The 16402-nt window shown below is 41.8% G+C and overlaps 1 protein-coding gene across 11 annotated transcripts in view; it reads right to left on the bottom strand.

Moving 5' to 3' along the window:
* DNM3 (dynamin 3) overlaps positions 1-16402 on the bottom strand; it is a 170264-nt gene that overhangs the window by 14705 nt on the left and 139157 nt on the right. For all 11 annotated transcript variants that reach the window (XR_004358574.1, XM_032696593.1, XM_032696591.1 and 8 more), the window contains 3 exons: positions 10002-10166; positions 5368-5594; positions 4533-4769 (listed from right to left, as the gene is read on the bottom strand). Coding sequence is in view for 10 of the 11 variants with exons in the window: in XM_032696593.1 (XP_032552484.1) it covers positions 4533-4769; positions 5368-5594; positions 10002-10166 (629 nt within the window). In the remaining variant the exon portion in view is untranslated. The remainder of the gene's footprint in view (positions 1-4532; positions 4770-5367; positions 5595-10001; positions 10167-16402) is intronic.

Below are 16402 nucleotides of genomic sequence, written 5' to 3' on the forward strand. Positions count from 1 at the left end.
AGCAGCAAAGTAACATATTACTGGGTGTGCATTTCAACAAGAAATGTACATTAGACGGGTAACAAATTACAGAGGGTTGTCTCCCCCCTGGGCAGAAATCACAGAAAGAATAACCGATATTCTCATAAGTCTTGTGATTTTGGGATCTTTGGACAGGCAGAGTTGGAAACATATGGACTACAGAAGATCAGTATCCCCTCCTTGAGGGGCTCTGGCTTTGCCTCACCCATGTAGCTGTATATTCTTTTGATCACAGACATGAAATAAAGAATTAAATTAAATTATTCTTTGGCTTTATTTTCTCCTGAAATTCAGCAGGATTTTGGAATCCCTCCATATAACACTCTTGTCTCTTTGCTTGCATGAAAACACTCCTAATTGCTGATTATACTTTTTGAATATAACCTTCATTGAAGATAATCAGAGAGGACACATGGATGCTGGACAGAGCTGTGCTCTTCTATTTGAGTGTTCAGACTGAGATCATCCAAGTCAGCATGCAAATGCTCTAAGGTGGGCACTTACTCATCCTGCTAGAAGAGTTTGGTGCAATGGCTATTGGATTACTATTTATATTCCATTAAAAAACACAGCAGTAAGCTTTTAGGGCTGCAGGGTCAAACTTTGAGGAGAAAGAAGATTCCCAGGCTAAGGCAGGATAACTCTTCTGGTCTTATATGCCTATGCACTAGGACAGATTTTATTCAGAGGATCATGTGCAACATTTGCAAGGGATCCCCTTATCATTCAACGCATTGAAGGGTTAGACATTACATTAAACCTTTCCAAAGAACTCTAATCCATAAAAATCCATCACAGAAAACATACTGAATGGCTGATATTTGGCAATCAGGTGGCAGCCAGGCAGTAATGCTTTCTGCAGCACTCCTGACTTTGTCTGGAAATTTCTAACTGTAATACTGTGAGGTAAAAGTACTTCTTTGTGCTGGTTTGGCAGAAATATGTAATGATGGCTTACAATGTAGATTAGCTACCAATACGGCAGGTCATGTAATTAGCCTGGATGGCTTAATAAAAGGTAGTGCAGAGCCCCCATCAGCCCTTTCACGCTGGCTGGCTGTGGGTTGGAGGAGATTGTAGGGACAGCATGTGGCTGATCACAAACAGCACAACATGAATTCCCTCTCCACCACTTGCCTCACATGTAAAGACCACCCCCAGCCCTTGGGGACCAGCACCACATGCCTGAGGGTGACGTGCTCAGAGCACCCATCCCAGGGTTTCGCAGAGTGGGGTCATTTATGTTTTGATGACAAAGTGAGTAATGATCTTCAGGGCTTTGTTGGGAAAGCCTCTATGAATCCCCAGTAGCACTGCAGAGCAGAACACAGGGAGAAAAGGGGAGCACCCTCCCACCCCCACAAACATCATGGGCTCTGCTGCCAGGAGAAAAAAAAATTCCAATTCAATTGCCTTCCTCGTGGCAAAGCTGAGATTCACATTCAGGGCATTTAAAAGTTATAAATCAAAGCATCCACAGTAGAACTTCAATTGGTCAAGATCAGCCTTTCCACACAGGCAGGCAAACACCCATCATGGTAAGCTCTAGTGCCTGCTTAAAGCCATCTTACCAAAGCAAGCACACAGCTGCATTTTCTTTCAAAATACTACTGTAGCCTTTTAAGAGAGCGGGGGAATAATCTAAATTCTGGCAGTGGAGAATATTTCACAAATCATATATGCTTTGGCACCAAGCCCTTAAAGCCAGAGGCCTTTACTCACAGGCTTTGCTGGGAGAGATCCACCCACCTCAAGTGGGATTAATTAAAAGAGGCATGTATCATGCAAATAGTTTCTGTTTCCTTACAGAAATATTCAGAGCACATAACCCAAAACAGCTTTAGAATCAGAGCGAAGCAAGGAAGAAAATTATTTCCTGCTCCCCTAAGTCTTTCCCTTTCCCTGTACATTAAGGGAGGAACTGTGAGAAAACAGTGAGAGCTCGCTATTTCTGCACGACTCCTTTAAGTTGTATATTATTATTCAACTAATAAAGTTGAAGAAAAAAGTTGTTTTTAAAGACAGGGGCTGTATCTCACTAAAAGGTGCCAAATTTTCCACACCAAACGTGTGCTAAGCTGCTCATTGGAAAAGGACAGTCCCAAGTCATACCCCTTGAAAATGATCTTTTATCTTAAGGCAGAACAAGAGAAAATGGAAACCTTATATTTCTTCAGCATGTCAGGATTTTCAGCTCCACATGACAGGGCCTGCAAGAAAAAGCTCCTCTGGAGAGCAAGATAAACTTTAAAATACTACTTTCTTCACAGGAAGCTAAACTATTTCCCTAGATAGGAGTGATCCCGACACTTCAAGGAATCACTGCAGAAAATTGTGATGGAGCAGTTCAAGCACAAAGCCCCAGTTCAAAAGTAAGTCACAAAAAAGCACAAGTTTCTACAAGAACTCTTCCTCAAAACACTTTTTTCCCCCTTTTCATATCTCAGACCCATTTTCTGAGTCAATTTCCTATGATCCTGCAAAGGCTGTTATTAAAACCAGACCAAGTGTAGCTGAAATTCCAGGGCTTAAAAGAAACATTTAATAGGCACAGGAGCTGGCCACACTGTCCCCCTCAGGTGATTTCCCCTGCAGCCCCTTCCCTGGGATTTCCTCCCTCGCAGTTTAGTCAGCAGGAGAAACCTGAAGTTTGGGCAGACCAGCAAACCCTTCCTTCATTCTTCAGCAGCTGAGATTTTTTTTTGTCCAAGGCTTACATAGCTCTAAAAAAGAGAACTAGGATCCAGCCCAGAAATGCATATTGCAGATATTTTTTCCACAAAAATGTCAGGCAGTCACACATTCAATTATGTATCTAGCTACAGCATTTAAAAATCACTGACCTCCTTTATCCACCAGTGCTTTTCATGCCACCAGTGGCAGTCCCGAACTGAGTCATTCACAGGCTGCTTACCCACGTGTCTTTTGTGCGCCAGAAAATTCCTTTCTGGTCTCCATCCCACCTATCACTTTGGCATGAAAGAGATGATCATCAGACATGCTCTTGGCAAGCCACCTCAGGAAAGCAGTGTCCATGCAAAACCCCGGCCGGGCAGGATGAAGGAGCCGTGCTGGCTGGCAAGGCGAGGGGAGAGGAGCCATGGTTCTCTCCGGCAGCACAACTGGCAGAACACTGGACCCCATCTCTGTCTCTAATCTGTGATTTACCCTCTGATGGCACAGAGGAAGCACCGGGGCCAGAGCCCTCTGGCCCAGCCCCAGGCTCTCCCACGAGGGGATGATCCTTGGGCAAGTTCTTCCCTTCCAGCGCAAAGCTCAGAAAGGCAATTCCAGGTTTCTCCCCAATGGCCCCTACTGCAAGCTACAGGATATCCACTAAGATGAAAGAGTGTGTTTTGTGGTTGGGCATTGATGCAACAACACCCTTTTCATAGCAAATACATAAAAATACTCCATTCCTTTGATATACCTCATTTATTTATTCTTTCTATTATAAGGGGTAATTATATTTGAAACACTAAGCCTCAAGTTTAAGTTACTGACAACTACAACAGATCTCATCTATTTAAAATAAAGTTTTTCTCCAAAGGTTCTCCTCTCAATTACCATTTTTAAAATTGAAAATGTGCACATTTTATTTTTGTTTCTATTTAACTGGCGGGTTTGTTTTTTTTTCAAACCATGACTACTTTCAAAGTAACAGTTAATTTATCAAAAATGGAGAAACCCCTTTGTTCCAACATTGCCTAATCTGCCCAGCCCCTCATAATTTAAGAAGTTAATGAAGCCCTCGGAATCAGAGGTCTTCATATATATATATATATATATATATGTATATATGAGTGATTATGTGTATTACATCATTGTGAAAATAAACATTAAGGACATTTTATCCGTATAACCCATATAAAAAAACAGTTAATGCCACAGAAAATTATAAAATATGCAAAGCCCTGGGAAGAAAAGGAAACTATGTGCTGAAGAAAATCCTGTTCCTTAACTAATTGTTTTGTACCATATGATCTACACTATGGACTGTTTTCAACTGGCTGTAAATTACTGGTCCTACAGGACAAGAATCAGACTCCTACCAGTTTGTTCCACTGGTTCTGCAAGGATTGCTCCTGTTCTACCCCAGAAGAGCCATTACTTCCTCTGGTGAGGATTCAGAATGGCACATGGGAGGACCTGCACCCCGGCACCACTTCTGGTGAAGGGGTAGGTGACCTCTCTCTCTCTCTCTGAACCCCTGTGTGGGTACAACACAACCAGAACTGGGGGTCTTAACGTAAGGAAATCAGTGTCTTCCAACTGACTGACTGGAATTTTTTTTTAAATGAAAAAAAGTCTTCCTATCGTTTCAAAAAGTCATATTTGTGCTAAAAATTGGTTCCTCAAGACAGCTTTGACTCTCTGTAGGGAATGCCCAGTTTTGCTTTGCTACAAAATTCCCTCAACAATGGCACTCAGCTTTCCAACACAGCGCAGGGTCTGTCTGTTATGCCAGAGGGAGAGAACCATGCCACCACCAGGAAGATCACACATCTTACCTTGGGACACTGGGAGGAGCCCGGGTGGGCCGGGAGGGAACCTGGGGAGGTCCTCCATGGGCTTCTCCAGCACTTGGGAACGGAGGCAGTGGTCCTGGGCGGAACGGGACCGGGGGAGCCCCCGACTGAGGGCCTGGAGATGGGATTGCAGGAGCTGGTCCTCGGCCAGATAAAGGTCTGGTTGGGGGATTGTTTAATGTCGGTCTCCTTGGAGTTGAGGGACTTGGAGGAGGTGATCTAGTGAAATAACAGAGATTTTAAAAGTTCATTAAGGTGGGGGTTTGTTTGTTGTATTTTATTTTACTTTAAACAGAAGTTAAAACCTTTTTTATGCCTATGGCAACTGTTTTTTCTGGGCATTTTCCTTTGCTGTCAGTGTCAGAGGATCACATATAATTAAGTCCCACACTTTTCCTATTGACAACATACAAGCAAAGAGGTAAACGTAATAGATTTTATTATTCGAGTTCTAAGAATGTGCTGTTAAGTGGGTTTTCTAGGACATAGAGCCTGAGATACTGAATTATTGTAACAGCTTGCAAGAAAGAGGCCTTGTGGATGTAAAACTGGGGTGACAGAAGCGGCTGCTATTTGAAGCATCAGACAAGCTACAAATCCACTGTATGGTCTCCTACAAGGCAGCTATTCCTGTCTGGTGTCACATACATATCCACAGAAGATGTATATGTGGGAAAATGTTTTGATTTCCCTCACAGATGTCATTAAAGACCTGGAGGAGCATCTTCCCAAAAAGACAGGCAGGGAGGGAGCTACTGATGCTGACTCCGTCTGCCTGTCCTGAATTTCATGGCAATACAGATTGGAGGCTCCTCACCTGCGGGCCTGCTGAAGCCACGAGTCATCCACAGGAGGGGGAGCAGGGGTTGAGACAGTGCTAGTGCTGATGTCCCCAATGATTGCCAGGGCTTCCTTCAGTGCCTGGTACATGCGGAGCGTCTCATCCCGGTGCTGCGCCTGCTCAGCCGACTCCTCCATCAGAGTGTTTTGGTCCTCAGAAGAATACAAGTGAGCCAGGAGCTCTGCGTTGATAAATTCTTTTACCTATTTCATCAGAAAAAACAAAACAAAACAAAACAAAAAAACCCCAAACCACCAAAGAAATAAACAAACAAAATCTCTGCGGGAAATACAACACCGAACAAATACAGTGGAGACAGACATACCTCAATTTAACCAGTTTCTCCTAGTTTTCACCAATTCTACTGGTCATGCAGTTTTTGTTAGGTCACATCAGGGACTGAAAGATGCAGAGCTCAGACTGAGCTGATGGTGCAGCAGCCTGAAGTCTAGCTGTGTCCCAAGGAAAGGCTGGCACATGCAGCTGGGCCCCGCAGCTGGAAAAGGATGGACTGGACCTTTTAGCAGCTGCCTGGTGATGGGCTTATGGCAATTAGAGCCACATTCTGAGACAGCAATTCACATCTGACAATAAGATGGTTTTGTGCAGTCGCTCCACAGTGCACTGGGGCCTTTTTTTGGGTCTGTCTATGAAACACTAGACATGGCTGGAGCTAACACTGTTCTACATCTCTAAGGTGACACCTATGTTTACATTTCATTTCAAACAGGCTTCCCAACAGCTCCCAGGAGTCAGCTGGCATTTTGGTCCAATTCTAAATGGCTGAGAGGTAAATGACAGTACCATCAGATATAGATTCCCCATGGAATTAGAATTTTCAGGCTTTATAACATCTGTGTCACTCATTTTCTTAGCAACAATTTACCCTACTGTAGACACTGTCTTTCATTTCCAACAACTCTGTCAGATTCTGAATATCTCATCCACACACACTCCAACTGAAGGGAGAAGTCTCCAAGTAATCTAATTTACTATACTGATTTCCTGCTATGCCTGCCCTGGTTATGGAAACCTGGGCCACATTAAGAGACATAAAAAGCTAGAGGTACTCTGATTAAATAAGACTGTGGTAAATAGACCAACTGCTGACCTACTAAATCCTTGCATTTGAGACTTAGGTTGCTGTTCTGATCTATTTCTCATCTGGTGCTTTGCTCTATAAAACTTTTTTGAGCTGGAGATACTGACAATAATACATTCCCAGGATTCTGATTACATAAACCTGAGCTCCGTTTGTGCTAGTTTAGCAATGCTGATTTAAATCCTGACAGCGAGACTGAGGCACTGTTTGTGTTCAGGAGAGGTCAGTGAGAGCAGTCAGGCTGTTCAGGCCAGGGACCCTTTCTGGTCACCCAGCAATGAGAAGGCGGCCAGGACAGACCTCACAGGGAAACAAAACCATATTGCCTGGGCTTGGCTGTCATTCCCCATTCACGTATGACAGGAGATGCACAAATTATTAGCAAAGCCTGCAAAAATTTTCCATGAGTTTCATGCTGTTTTCCAGTAGATGGTACTGATCAAGAGCCAGAGTACACTACTTTCCTCATGATTGCCAAAAACTCCACATTAAAAACAGATATCATAGTTAAACAGCATCACATTCTGCTCGATGAAATGAGCATTTTAATGGCATCACTTCAAAAAAAGAAGAAGAAGAAGTCCTAAAATTAGATTAAGGCCAGAACTGATTGTAAAAGCATTGTTAAACCACAAATATCTGTTTGAAAAAAATCAGCCTGTGACAATTATCATGAGAGGTCCCTGTCTGTTACTAGCAGGGGACTCAAGTAACTGCCTGAACCCCTCTGGAAGGGGAAGACTGCTGTGCTAAGGATGGTTCTTGGGTCAGCCTCCTGCCCTCTACAATCAGATGTGCTGTACTAGACAGAGGAAGATCTTCCACAGTAGCCACTTTCTCCAGCTTGGAAATGGAAGGGAAAGTGATGCTTACTCACACCTTTGATCCTTTCTGGAAAACAGACTCACAGGAATGGTTTAAAACGTTTTCCTTCACAGACATGAGACCTGCAGTCAAAGTTGAACCACAGGAAGCATCCAAAAGGCCAGTGCCCCAAAACTTGCCCTGTCACTCTGAAGTGGGGTAAGGTAGGCTTGTAACTTCATCAGCGAGAAGATTACAACACACATCACTGCCTCAAATGCAAACACAACCCATTCCTCACCCTTCAGTTTGGTAGTAACAAGTACTTTGGAGTTTTTCTACTCAGCTGAGATCACTACCAGCACTGCTTATGGAGCATACACTGTCTACTCTGAGACCACCCCTCAGAGAGGATACCAAGGATACCTGGGGACCATGAAATACAAACTGGAAATGTGTGTTTTGTCTGGGCATGTTTGAATTGCTAATGGTAACTCAATCCAGTTTTGTGTGGTAAAAGTATTTTCTTTTAAGGTAATCAACATCCACCCTAAGGGAACAATAAGCAATGCATTTGGAATACAATAGTCTAGGTTTAGGCCTCAAAATATGCTCAGGGACAACATCTGATTATTTTCTGTACACTGAGTTTGAATCTGATACTTTCCTTGAATTTTAAGTGCTTGTTTACGGACCCACAAAGTGGAAAGGAAGTTCTAGGAAAACTTGGGAAGTTACAATTGTCATGGAAACAAACTCCTTGGGATCGATTTGTTTCCAGAGTTTTGGAGGCAACATGATGGGGCAGCAGAAAATACAGAGTATGCTCATTAGGGGGAAGGAGGGTGTTTTCACTTATCCTTGTGGATGTATTGGACTTCTGAAGACACCAAGGAACACATGCACAACTTAAAAGGACCCACCTTCCATCACAGCTCCACAGCTTTCCAGGTCTCTGCACAACCTTTTGGCATGGCTCAGCAGTCTTAATTCAACCATTTCTTTCTCTTTTTAATAGCCCTGATTTTTTTAAATTGACATTTTAGCTATTTTTAATATAGTATTTTATTGCCTATGCTGTACAGAAACAAGTTCATTAGTGCTTCTAGCCCCACTCTTCACAGTCCTTTAAAATGCTTTGATTCTTTGCCACCAATTTAAACTGCAGGATGGAGGGATAGGCCTGAGCTCACAAGGAAGCCCAAATGAGGCCAACTGAAAGGTAGCTGATGTTTTAAGCATGTTTTTTCTGCATGCCATAGCCAGCCAGCATGGCAGGCTCTATCAATGTCACTAACAGCTGATGAGATTGAAAGTATAAAATCTTACAGTAATCTACTTCTGAGTAACACACACACTTCAGAGACCCTTAAACGATTCCATATGAGGAGGTGAGTGGCAGAAAATTTAATGTAAGGTTTCAAAAGGAACTGCTCACCGAGCTCTGCTGTTGATGAAATGAGAGCTACAGTCCAGCCCTTTCAAAAGGCACTGGAGATGGGCTAAAGTCAAAGCAGCAGGTTGCTAGGGGTGATCTGGAAAGAGCAGTGAGAACACACTCACCTTAAAAAGTCAAGACTGTGGCTGATTTCTGGGAAAAAAAGGCAGTTCCATTATTCCCATGTTTTTTGTAAAAACTCACCCATGGTTAGACTTGCAGTCTGACTCCTCTAAACCTAAAGAAGTTAATGAAATATCTCTTGCCCTCATGCAAAAATTCTACTTGTATTATATGTACCAGAAAATCCCACTGAAATTTTCTGTCCAACCACCTAACTCTTAAATGCAACACAAAGTCCACAGGGCTAATGAAATCCATCAGATGAAGGCTAGAGGTGGCTCTGAGTCAAAAGTAAATGCTGCCTTCTAACCTGATTTGCCTCACAACATATTGTATTCCTAAAGACTGATTGGTTTGATGACCTCACAGAAGCAGTGCTACTCGTAACTAGAAGGAGCTGTGCTCCCCATTAGTAATTTATATGGCAGCAGTGGCACTAATACTAAGCTTAGTTTTCAACAAGGTCCATTCAGAACTCTGCCAGGCAGCAAAGGCTGAGATCGTACTGCAGTGGAATAACAACAGTATCTCAAAGACATTTCTTTAAGCAAATCTAAGAAAGACACACACAATAAATCAACCAACCACATCTGCTCATCTAAACAACACTGTTCAAGGTTTCTAGATTTATTCCTTTAAAATGGTAACCTGAAAATATAAAGAAACCCAAATAAAATAAGAACTACTTTACAAACTCATGACAAAAGGTTGTAGGTTGAAAATCAAGGAAGCACAACTCTGCTTTGCTGCTCTCACAGACTGCCTAGATGGAGCTCCCAGTTTTACTGTACGTTCTCCCTTTTTTGGGGGGCAACCCCCCTGCCCCAAAACAACGAACAAGCCAACCCCAAACCAAGTGTGATGTACCTTTAAATAATAACTTACATTCTGACTGAGATGTACATTAATTCAGTCTTTAGCATTTTGGGGTAAGCACTAAAGGCAGTGTGCCAGCCTTTGAGAAGGCTGCAGAACTTCCCAGTACTATGGAATACTGGAATATTTTGTCTAAGAGTGTGACATTTATGGGAGTGTGTTCTCTTCGGTACACGCTGTTGCTGCTGCTGCATCCAAGAGGTGTGCTTGAGAGTAAGGGATTTGACAGACATGTTGAAATAATTTAGAACCCTGGCTGCTACTTACGTTATTGATCATAAGATGCATGATTGTTTTCGGTATCAAATCTCGGATACATTTGTTGATAATAGACATGTAGGAGTCCACAAGGTTTCGAATTGTCTCCACCTGTCTCTCCAGCTGGGGGTCCATTGAAAAATTGTCTGCTTGGCCATTCTCCTCATTTTCAGTCTACACAAAAGAAAAATAAAAAGAAAAGTCAAGTCTTTCAGATTGCAGTAAACTGGAAATATACTGGGGGAAAAAAACCCTTGACTTAAACTGTAGTAATCCAGCAATGTAACTCATACAAAGACTACCCAGAGGTTAAAATATAAAGTACTGGACTTTAACATTAATGTTCAGCATCATGAAATTAGGACCTTTAAAGTTAATGCCATATGAGACCTTTTGCACAAAGTACATTATATATTTCCAAACAAATATTAAAGGAAGTGTTCAAACAAAGACTTGTGGTGGTAAATGACACACTAAAAAATTATCACCTCAGATCACGTACTGCAAAACTTACTAACAAATCTTTTACCGTTCAGATTCAGTCACTTGACCCATGCAAGAAAGCAGCACCCCAAGTCTGGATTTTGAATTGTACCCTCCTATGGGTAAAATCCACCTGTGTTACTTAAGGCTGACTTGTTTCTGACAAATTCCATAGTTCAGCCTCAAACCTGTTGGGTGAGAATAGCACCTATATAAACAAAGGATTTATGAAGGATAACAGCAAAAGCATCAGTGGTTCCAGTGCTCAAGGCTCAGCACAACATTTGCTGGATTATATATTAGAGGTCTCTTTTTCACTGGACAGAAAAACACTTCTTTGTATGTAAACAGCTGAGCTAATTAAAGAAAATACCAGGAACTTTAACTAGAAGCTAAAAAGCCTATACTTTGCTCCAGTCTGGCCTGTATAAATATAAGAAAACCTAAAAAAATAATAGTAGCCTTTTGGTGAAAAGCAAACTGCTTTCTGAGGTTCAAAGATGCCAAAAGAAAGGAATTTCTACCCAGAAAGTACAAAGAACAATGTTCCCCAAACTCTGACATATAATACTTCTCCCTGAAAACGACCGCCAGAGCCTTGGTACCTTGAACTATAAAATCTAAACCTGTTCTGTGGATACCTGGAAGCATAAAAATCATAGAATCCCAGAAGGGCTGGGGTTGGAAGGGATCTTAAAGCTCACCTCGTTCCTGCCACGGGCAGATTCCTGCAGGCACCCCCTTCCACTAGCCCAGGTTGCTCAGTGCCCCATCCAACCCAGCTTTGAACATGAAGAAAGAGAAAGTACTTGCAAAACTGAAGAACCCAATAAGGACAACTAGTTATGTATCAGCCAAAGCCCTACCAGCACAGCTCCATTTACAGCGGAGTGTTCAGCTAAAATCTGCATATCTCTGGTGCTTTAGAGAATCCTGGAGGAGCTGAAATGAGTACCTCACCCATCAGTGAAAGGCCACTAGAGCTAGATATGCAAACATCACCAAAGAGGCTTCTCCTTGCATGAAATGCCTTCTTACTAAGCCAAAAAGGGATTTCTGGTTTCATCTCCTAATGCAGGGCCAGTTTCTGCTCATTTAGCAGTTCGTATCTACTTCTTTTAAACTACATCTTGGTCAGTCCAGTCTAAATGAAATGGGATGCTTGTGCTTTGTTAAGTTAGAGTTTTGTACCATTTAGAAACAAAACCAAGTGATGGCAAAAGAAGTGAACTACTGAAAGAACAGCTAATCTTTAAAAATAATTAGCAATGCTTCCTAAAAATCTTGGGACTGTGGAGGACACTGAAAGAACTCTTGATGAAAATAGGGTTTTCTATGCTGTAATACCAGTAGACACATACCTAATAAACCTTAATAATTTTGTTAATAAACTGCATATGTCAAAAAGTCACAAAGTGCAGACTGAGTATCTTCCTCAGCCTCTGTGTCTGAAGAGTAACTAATGTTAAGTTTCCCTGTGACATATCAAATAAATGGAAAATCATACATCTGTCATATATCTGCAGATTTTAGCCAAGCAAACCAAAAATGGCCCCTTCCCAGTTCCCCTGAATTTGACTTCTATTCTCTTTCTTCTTCACTATATAAAGTGCAGTTTTTTCATGTATCTTTCTTCTTTTGTTTTTTTTTTTTTTCACTGTTTAAATTACAGATTGCAGTAAGATTTGTAGCTGGCTAAGCAGCAAAGTGACAGATGTTTATCATTATCCTCATCAAGAGAATGAAAAGTAAAAATAGTAATTTGTCTCTGATCTTTAAGGCAAAGGGTAATAGCCTCTTGTTTGAAACTGTAACAGAACTGACTTCATACTGTTGATTTATTTTCTCTGAAATCAAAAAAGATCAATCTTCCACGAGTTTACAGTAATTTATTATGAAAGTTTCTGGCCATAGTATTCCTAATGATTTGATGTCTCAACTGAAGGCTTTTCATGCCAGAAACCATCTTGTTTGCATCGCATCAAGCAGATGGAAATCTGCTTCCAACAGATTTCTGTGCCCTGCAGTACACCTACAGGCTTTCTTTGGTGAGCTGCCCCTGCATTGTGCCAACGGCAGCATCCATAAATGAGGTTGCTTAGTAAAGCCGGGCATCACAAGGGATAGAGACGCCCTATTCCACCTCCAGGCCATTCTTTGACAACAGCTGTTTTCTCACCAAGCACCACAGTGACTCCAGGTTCAGTGCAAGCCACCCCTCAGCCCAAGACCCTGTCCCTCTGCATTCCCAAAAGGCTCCTGCGAGTCTGCTGCAAGGGATAAACCCACACCAGAACCCATCAGCGACGTCCCACATCTCTCTGCCTGCAGCTGAACAGAATAGTCAAGCTGAGCAGGAAAGGAGAATGAAGAAGTGGAAACAGGTTTCTGTGCCTCCTTTCCCAACAGCCAGGGCAGCCCCAGTCCTTTCAGTGTTCCTCATCCTCCAGCCAGAACTTGCTAATTCCAACAGCAAGTGTTAAGTGACAGCATATGAATCTGGGCTAAGTTTTCAGTCAGTTGGCTCTTGCTTAACACTGCTATTAATTGTTGACAGGAATGGAATATTATCACTTCAAACGAACACAACTGCAATTACTTTAGGGACCTTTATAAGCCTCCAACAAAGAAACTACAGAAGAAGCTGGAGCACTAAAAAACAGGTGAATAAAATTAATTCATCTTGGAAAACCCAAGTTCAGAATATCCAAAGCTACAGAGAAGCAACAGGTGAAAACACCACAGACCAAGGGAAGGTAACCCGGGAGCCAGGACGGTGCTTCCATTTATGTACACACCCCCACAGAGAGAAGGTCCTTCCCTTCTGCTCTCTGCACTTCAGAAGACTGAAAATAATATCCATTCCTCGCACACTGCTGTGGGTCTCACCTGTCTTTCAGATCTGCTCTGTGCTCCCTGCATGGAAAGGACTGAAACCCCAAGTACACACCACTGCTACTCGGCTGCTTTCCTGCATTTACACACCTTCTGCACTAAGAACGTGCTAAGGATTAACTAACGTGTCATACAAGAGCAGACTAAAAACTGCATGTGAAATCCAAACCACTTAAGTTTGTGGGAATTTTACTGCTGGCTGCAGTGGAAATAGGATTTCACCCTACACATGCATTTCTACTGGAAAAGTTTTCGATCTTCTGAAGACTGTAAACTCTCTGCTGCAACAGGAATGATTTAGTGCAGTGCAAACGGATGTGGGCAGGAGGAATTATGTGCATTTCCAAACAAAGGAGCAGCATCTTAGAATATCAGGATAATTTTCCTGACTGTAGAAATTATAAGCGTGTTGAAGAACGTCCCAAGAAAACGTAATGAAAAGTGATTCCTTTTAAAATTCACAGCAAAGCTGGGTAACATAGTGAAAACAGTCCTGAGCTGGCCACACAGAGAGTGCAATACTTCTAATTTCCATGATTTCATTACATTCAGGGCAGCTGCCAGCATATTTAAGAATGTCTTGTATAACATTCCTGATGTCAGTTCCAAGAAGGAGCATTTGTCTAGCGTTTTCATTAGAGAAGTGTATCAAGCAATTTTCTGTAATCAAAAAGGCATTCTACTAGGAATGACCAAGAGGAAGCAGACTGGAAGGTGAGTGACTCCAGGGTAAAAGCCAGAGCAGCAGCAAAGCAATTCTCTGTACACTAAGGAATACGTCCATGGCTTCAGTAAAAAATTGCTCATTTAAGAGCTGCTTTCAGATCTTTCATTTACAGATGCAAGTTCATAACAACAACCACCACCTGAAAATTTATTGTTCCCTCCAGATTTTATTTATGTTTTAATTCACAGCTGCCGAATATAGAATCTATTTCATCTATTCCTGTCCAAGAAATATTTTCTTTAATGCACGAACACTCAGCACACTGCAGTTGTCTTAAACCCCCCTGCTTTTTCCTAAATCTTTACATTGACTCTCTCTCCACTGCAGTTTGATGCTGCTGTATATATAATTTAGCTAAGATTCTCTCAGCTGTACATAGCGTGCCTTTTGCCAGAGGACTGCTGAAACCACATGATGGCTTCACACAGTGAGGTTTTCTTATTGGAAGGAACCACAAGTAAATGACAATACATTACTTTTGTGTATTTACAACAAAGCAAGCAGCAGAGAAAGAACACTTCCCGGGTAGCTTGGAAGTTGTCCTTTTCCCTCACAGAGGGTGACTTTGCCACTCTCTTCCATGCTTTCAGCATCTTCTGACTTTGTATTGCTGTTCCCTTTACTGAGCCACCCACAGGCAGCCCCTTTCAGCTGTTAGGCTTTCATTAGCAGCATTGAACTCCTCTGAGCAGAGGTTATGATCCAGCTTTCCCCCACACACACGATCTCTCTCACTTCATAACCCCTGAGAAGAATGATACACCCTAGGCTCAATTTGATTCCCAAGTATTTAACTCTCTGGATTAGCTTAAACAATCATCTACTCAGATTCTTCTCTGTGGTTACAGACATTGCATAGTACAGACCATTAGCTAAATCCTCCTGCTGAATCCCCATACTGCTCCCCAAGTACTTACATGGCTTTAGCCATCCCAAACATTGAGAATCTATGTCAGGCTCTCTTCCTGCCTTCTTCAATCAAGAAGCTGATTTGAAACTATGAGACTGAAAGGAATGATGTATTACCAGAACTCGAACAATCTGGAGTTACTTTCATCTTACAGTTTTTAACAGGTTGACAACTAATCACGTCAAATCAATCCAATCTCATTTTAGAGCAGGGGTTCAGATCTTACGGGTAAGGTATTAACATGAGATATCACATATTTCAGACCTCAGTAAAGCTTTCTGACGCAATCTCATGTGACATTTTCATTAATGGAAGTGTGCTCTCCCTGCAGTTACTGGTTGGATACTCATTTCCATAGAAAAGCTGTCAAGCTGGAAAACTTTATGAGAGGGGACTTTCATATGGGCTGTGTTTTATAACATGCTTATTAAAGCTTTAAAGCTCAGGATGGTGGGTTATAGCCTGTGCTTATTATACTCACAGATAAGAAGAAACTGGAAGAGAATGGGAACAAGTTACATGACAGGAGTTCACAATGACCTAGAGAAACAGCTTAAAAATCTAGATGAATTCATTATGAACAGAAAATATTTGACTTGGGCAGGAATAAATCAGTTACAAACATACAGCCACTTAAGGAGCAGTTCAGCAGAAAAGGAACTGTATCCACTGTGCAATATAAACAGAATATTAGTCAACAGTGTCTTGCTATTATGAAATCAGTACAAGAATTGTGCATCCAGTGCTGATTATCACACTACCAGAAATTTATGGCACGTTTTGAGAGCGTTCAGAGGAAACCACTGAAAATTACATTCAGGGTTCTGTAAAATTTTACCTGAAAGGAAAAGTTAAGATAATTAGGACTGATGAGTTCAAAAGAAATCACTTGTGGAAGGGTAGAGAGGAGTGTCTTTGCAGATACAAAAAGATGCCAAATAAATATTTGGAAAGTGTTATATGGTAAGAACAGTGAAGCACAGAAATGGATGGACTAGAAAAGTTGCAAATCTCCCCCAAAGATCAGACCGACAGCCCTCAGAAATGGCCTAGGTACAGAGATCCTGCCTTGAGGGAAAGAACTAAGCAGCCTCTTACAGCCCATCCATCCAGTGGGTGATACTGGGTGCAAAGCAGCGTGAAATTATGAGCCCATAACACTGCAACAGGAAAAGGGATTTCTGAAAATGAAAAAAAAAAAAAATTACAATGTCCTGTATTTTTTATTCTATGCAAAAATCAAGTAAAAAAAATAAAACCTTACTGTGAATAGCCCTCTCCCCTGAAAGAATCTGCATTCCAGTTTCACCATTTGCTGCCATGTTCATCTCTCACACAAAGGACTTTTACATAACCCTCCCTGTGCTGCAAGTTTTGATTTGGGGCCAACAGCTG

The sequence above is a fragment of the Chiroxiphia lanceolata genome, chromosome 9, assembly GCF_009829145.1.
Source record: "Chiroxiphia lanceolata isolate bChiLan1 chromosome 9, bChiLan1.pri, whole genome shotgun sequence".
Taxonomy (NCBI): Eukaryota; Metazoa; Chordata; class Aves; order Passeriformes; family Pipridae; genus Chiroxiphia; species Chiroxiphia lanceolata.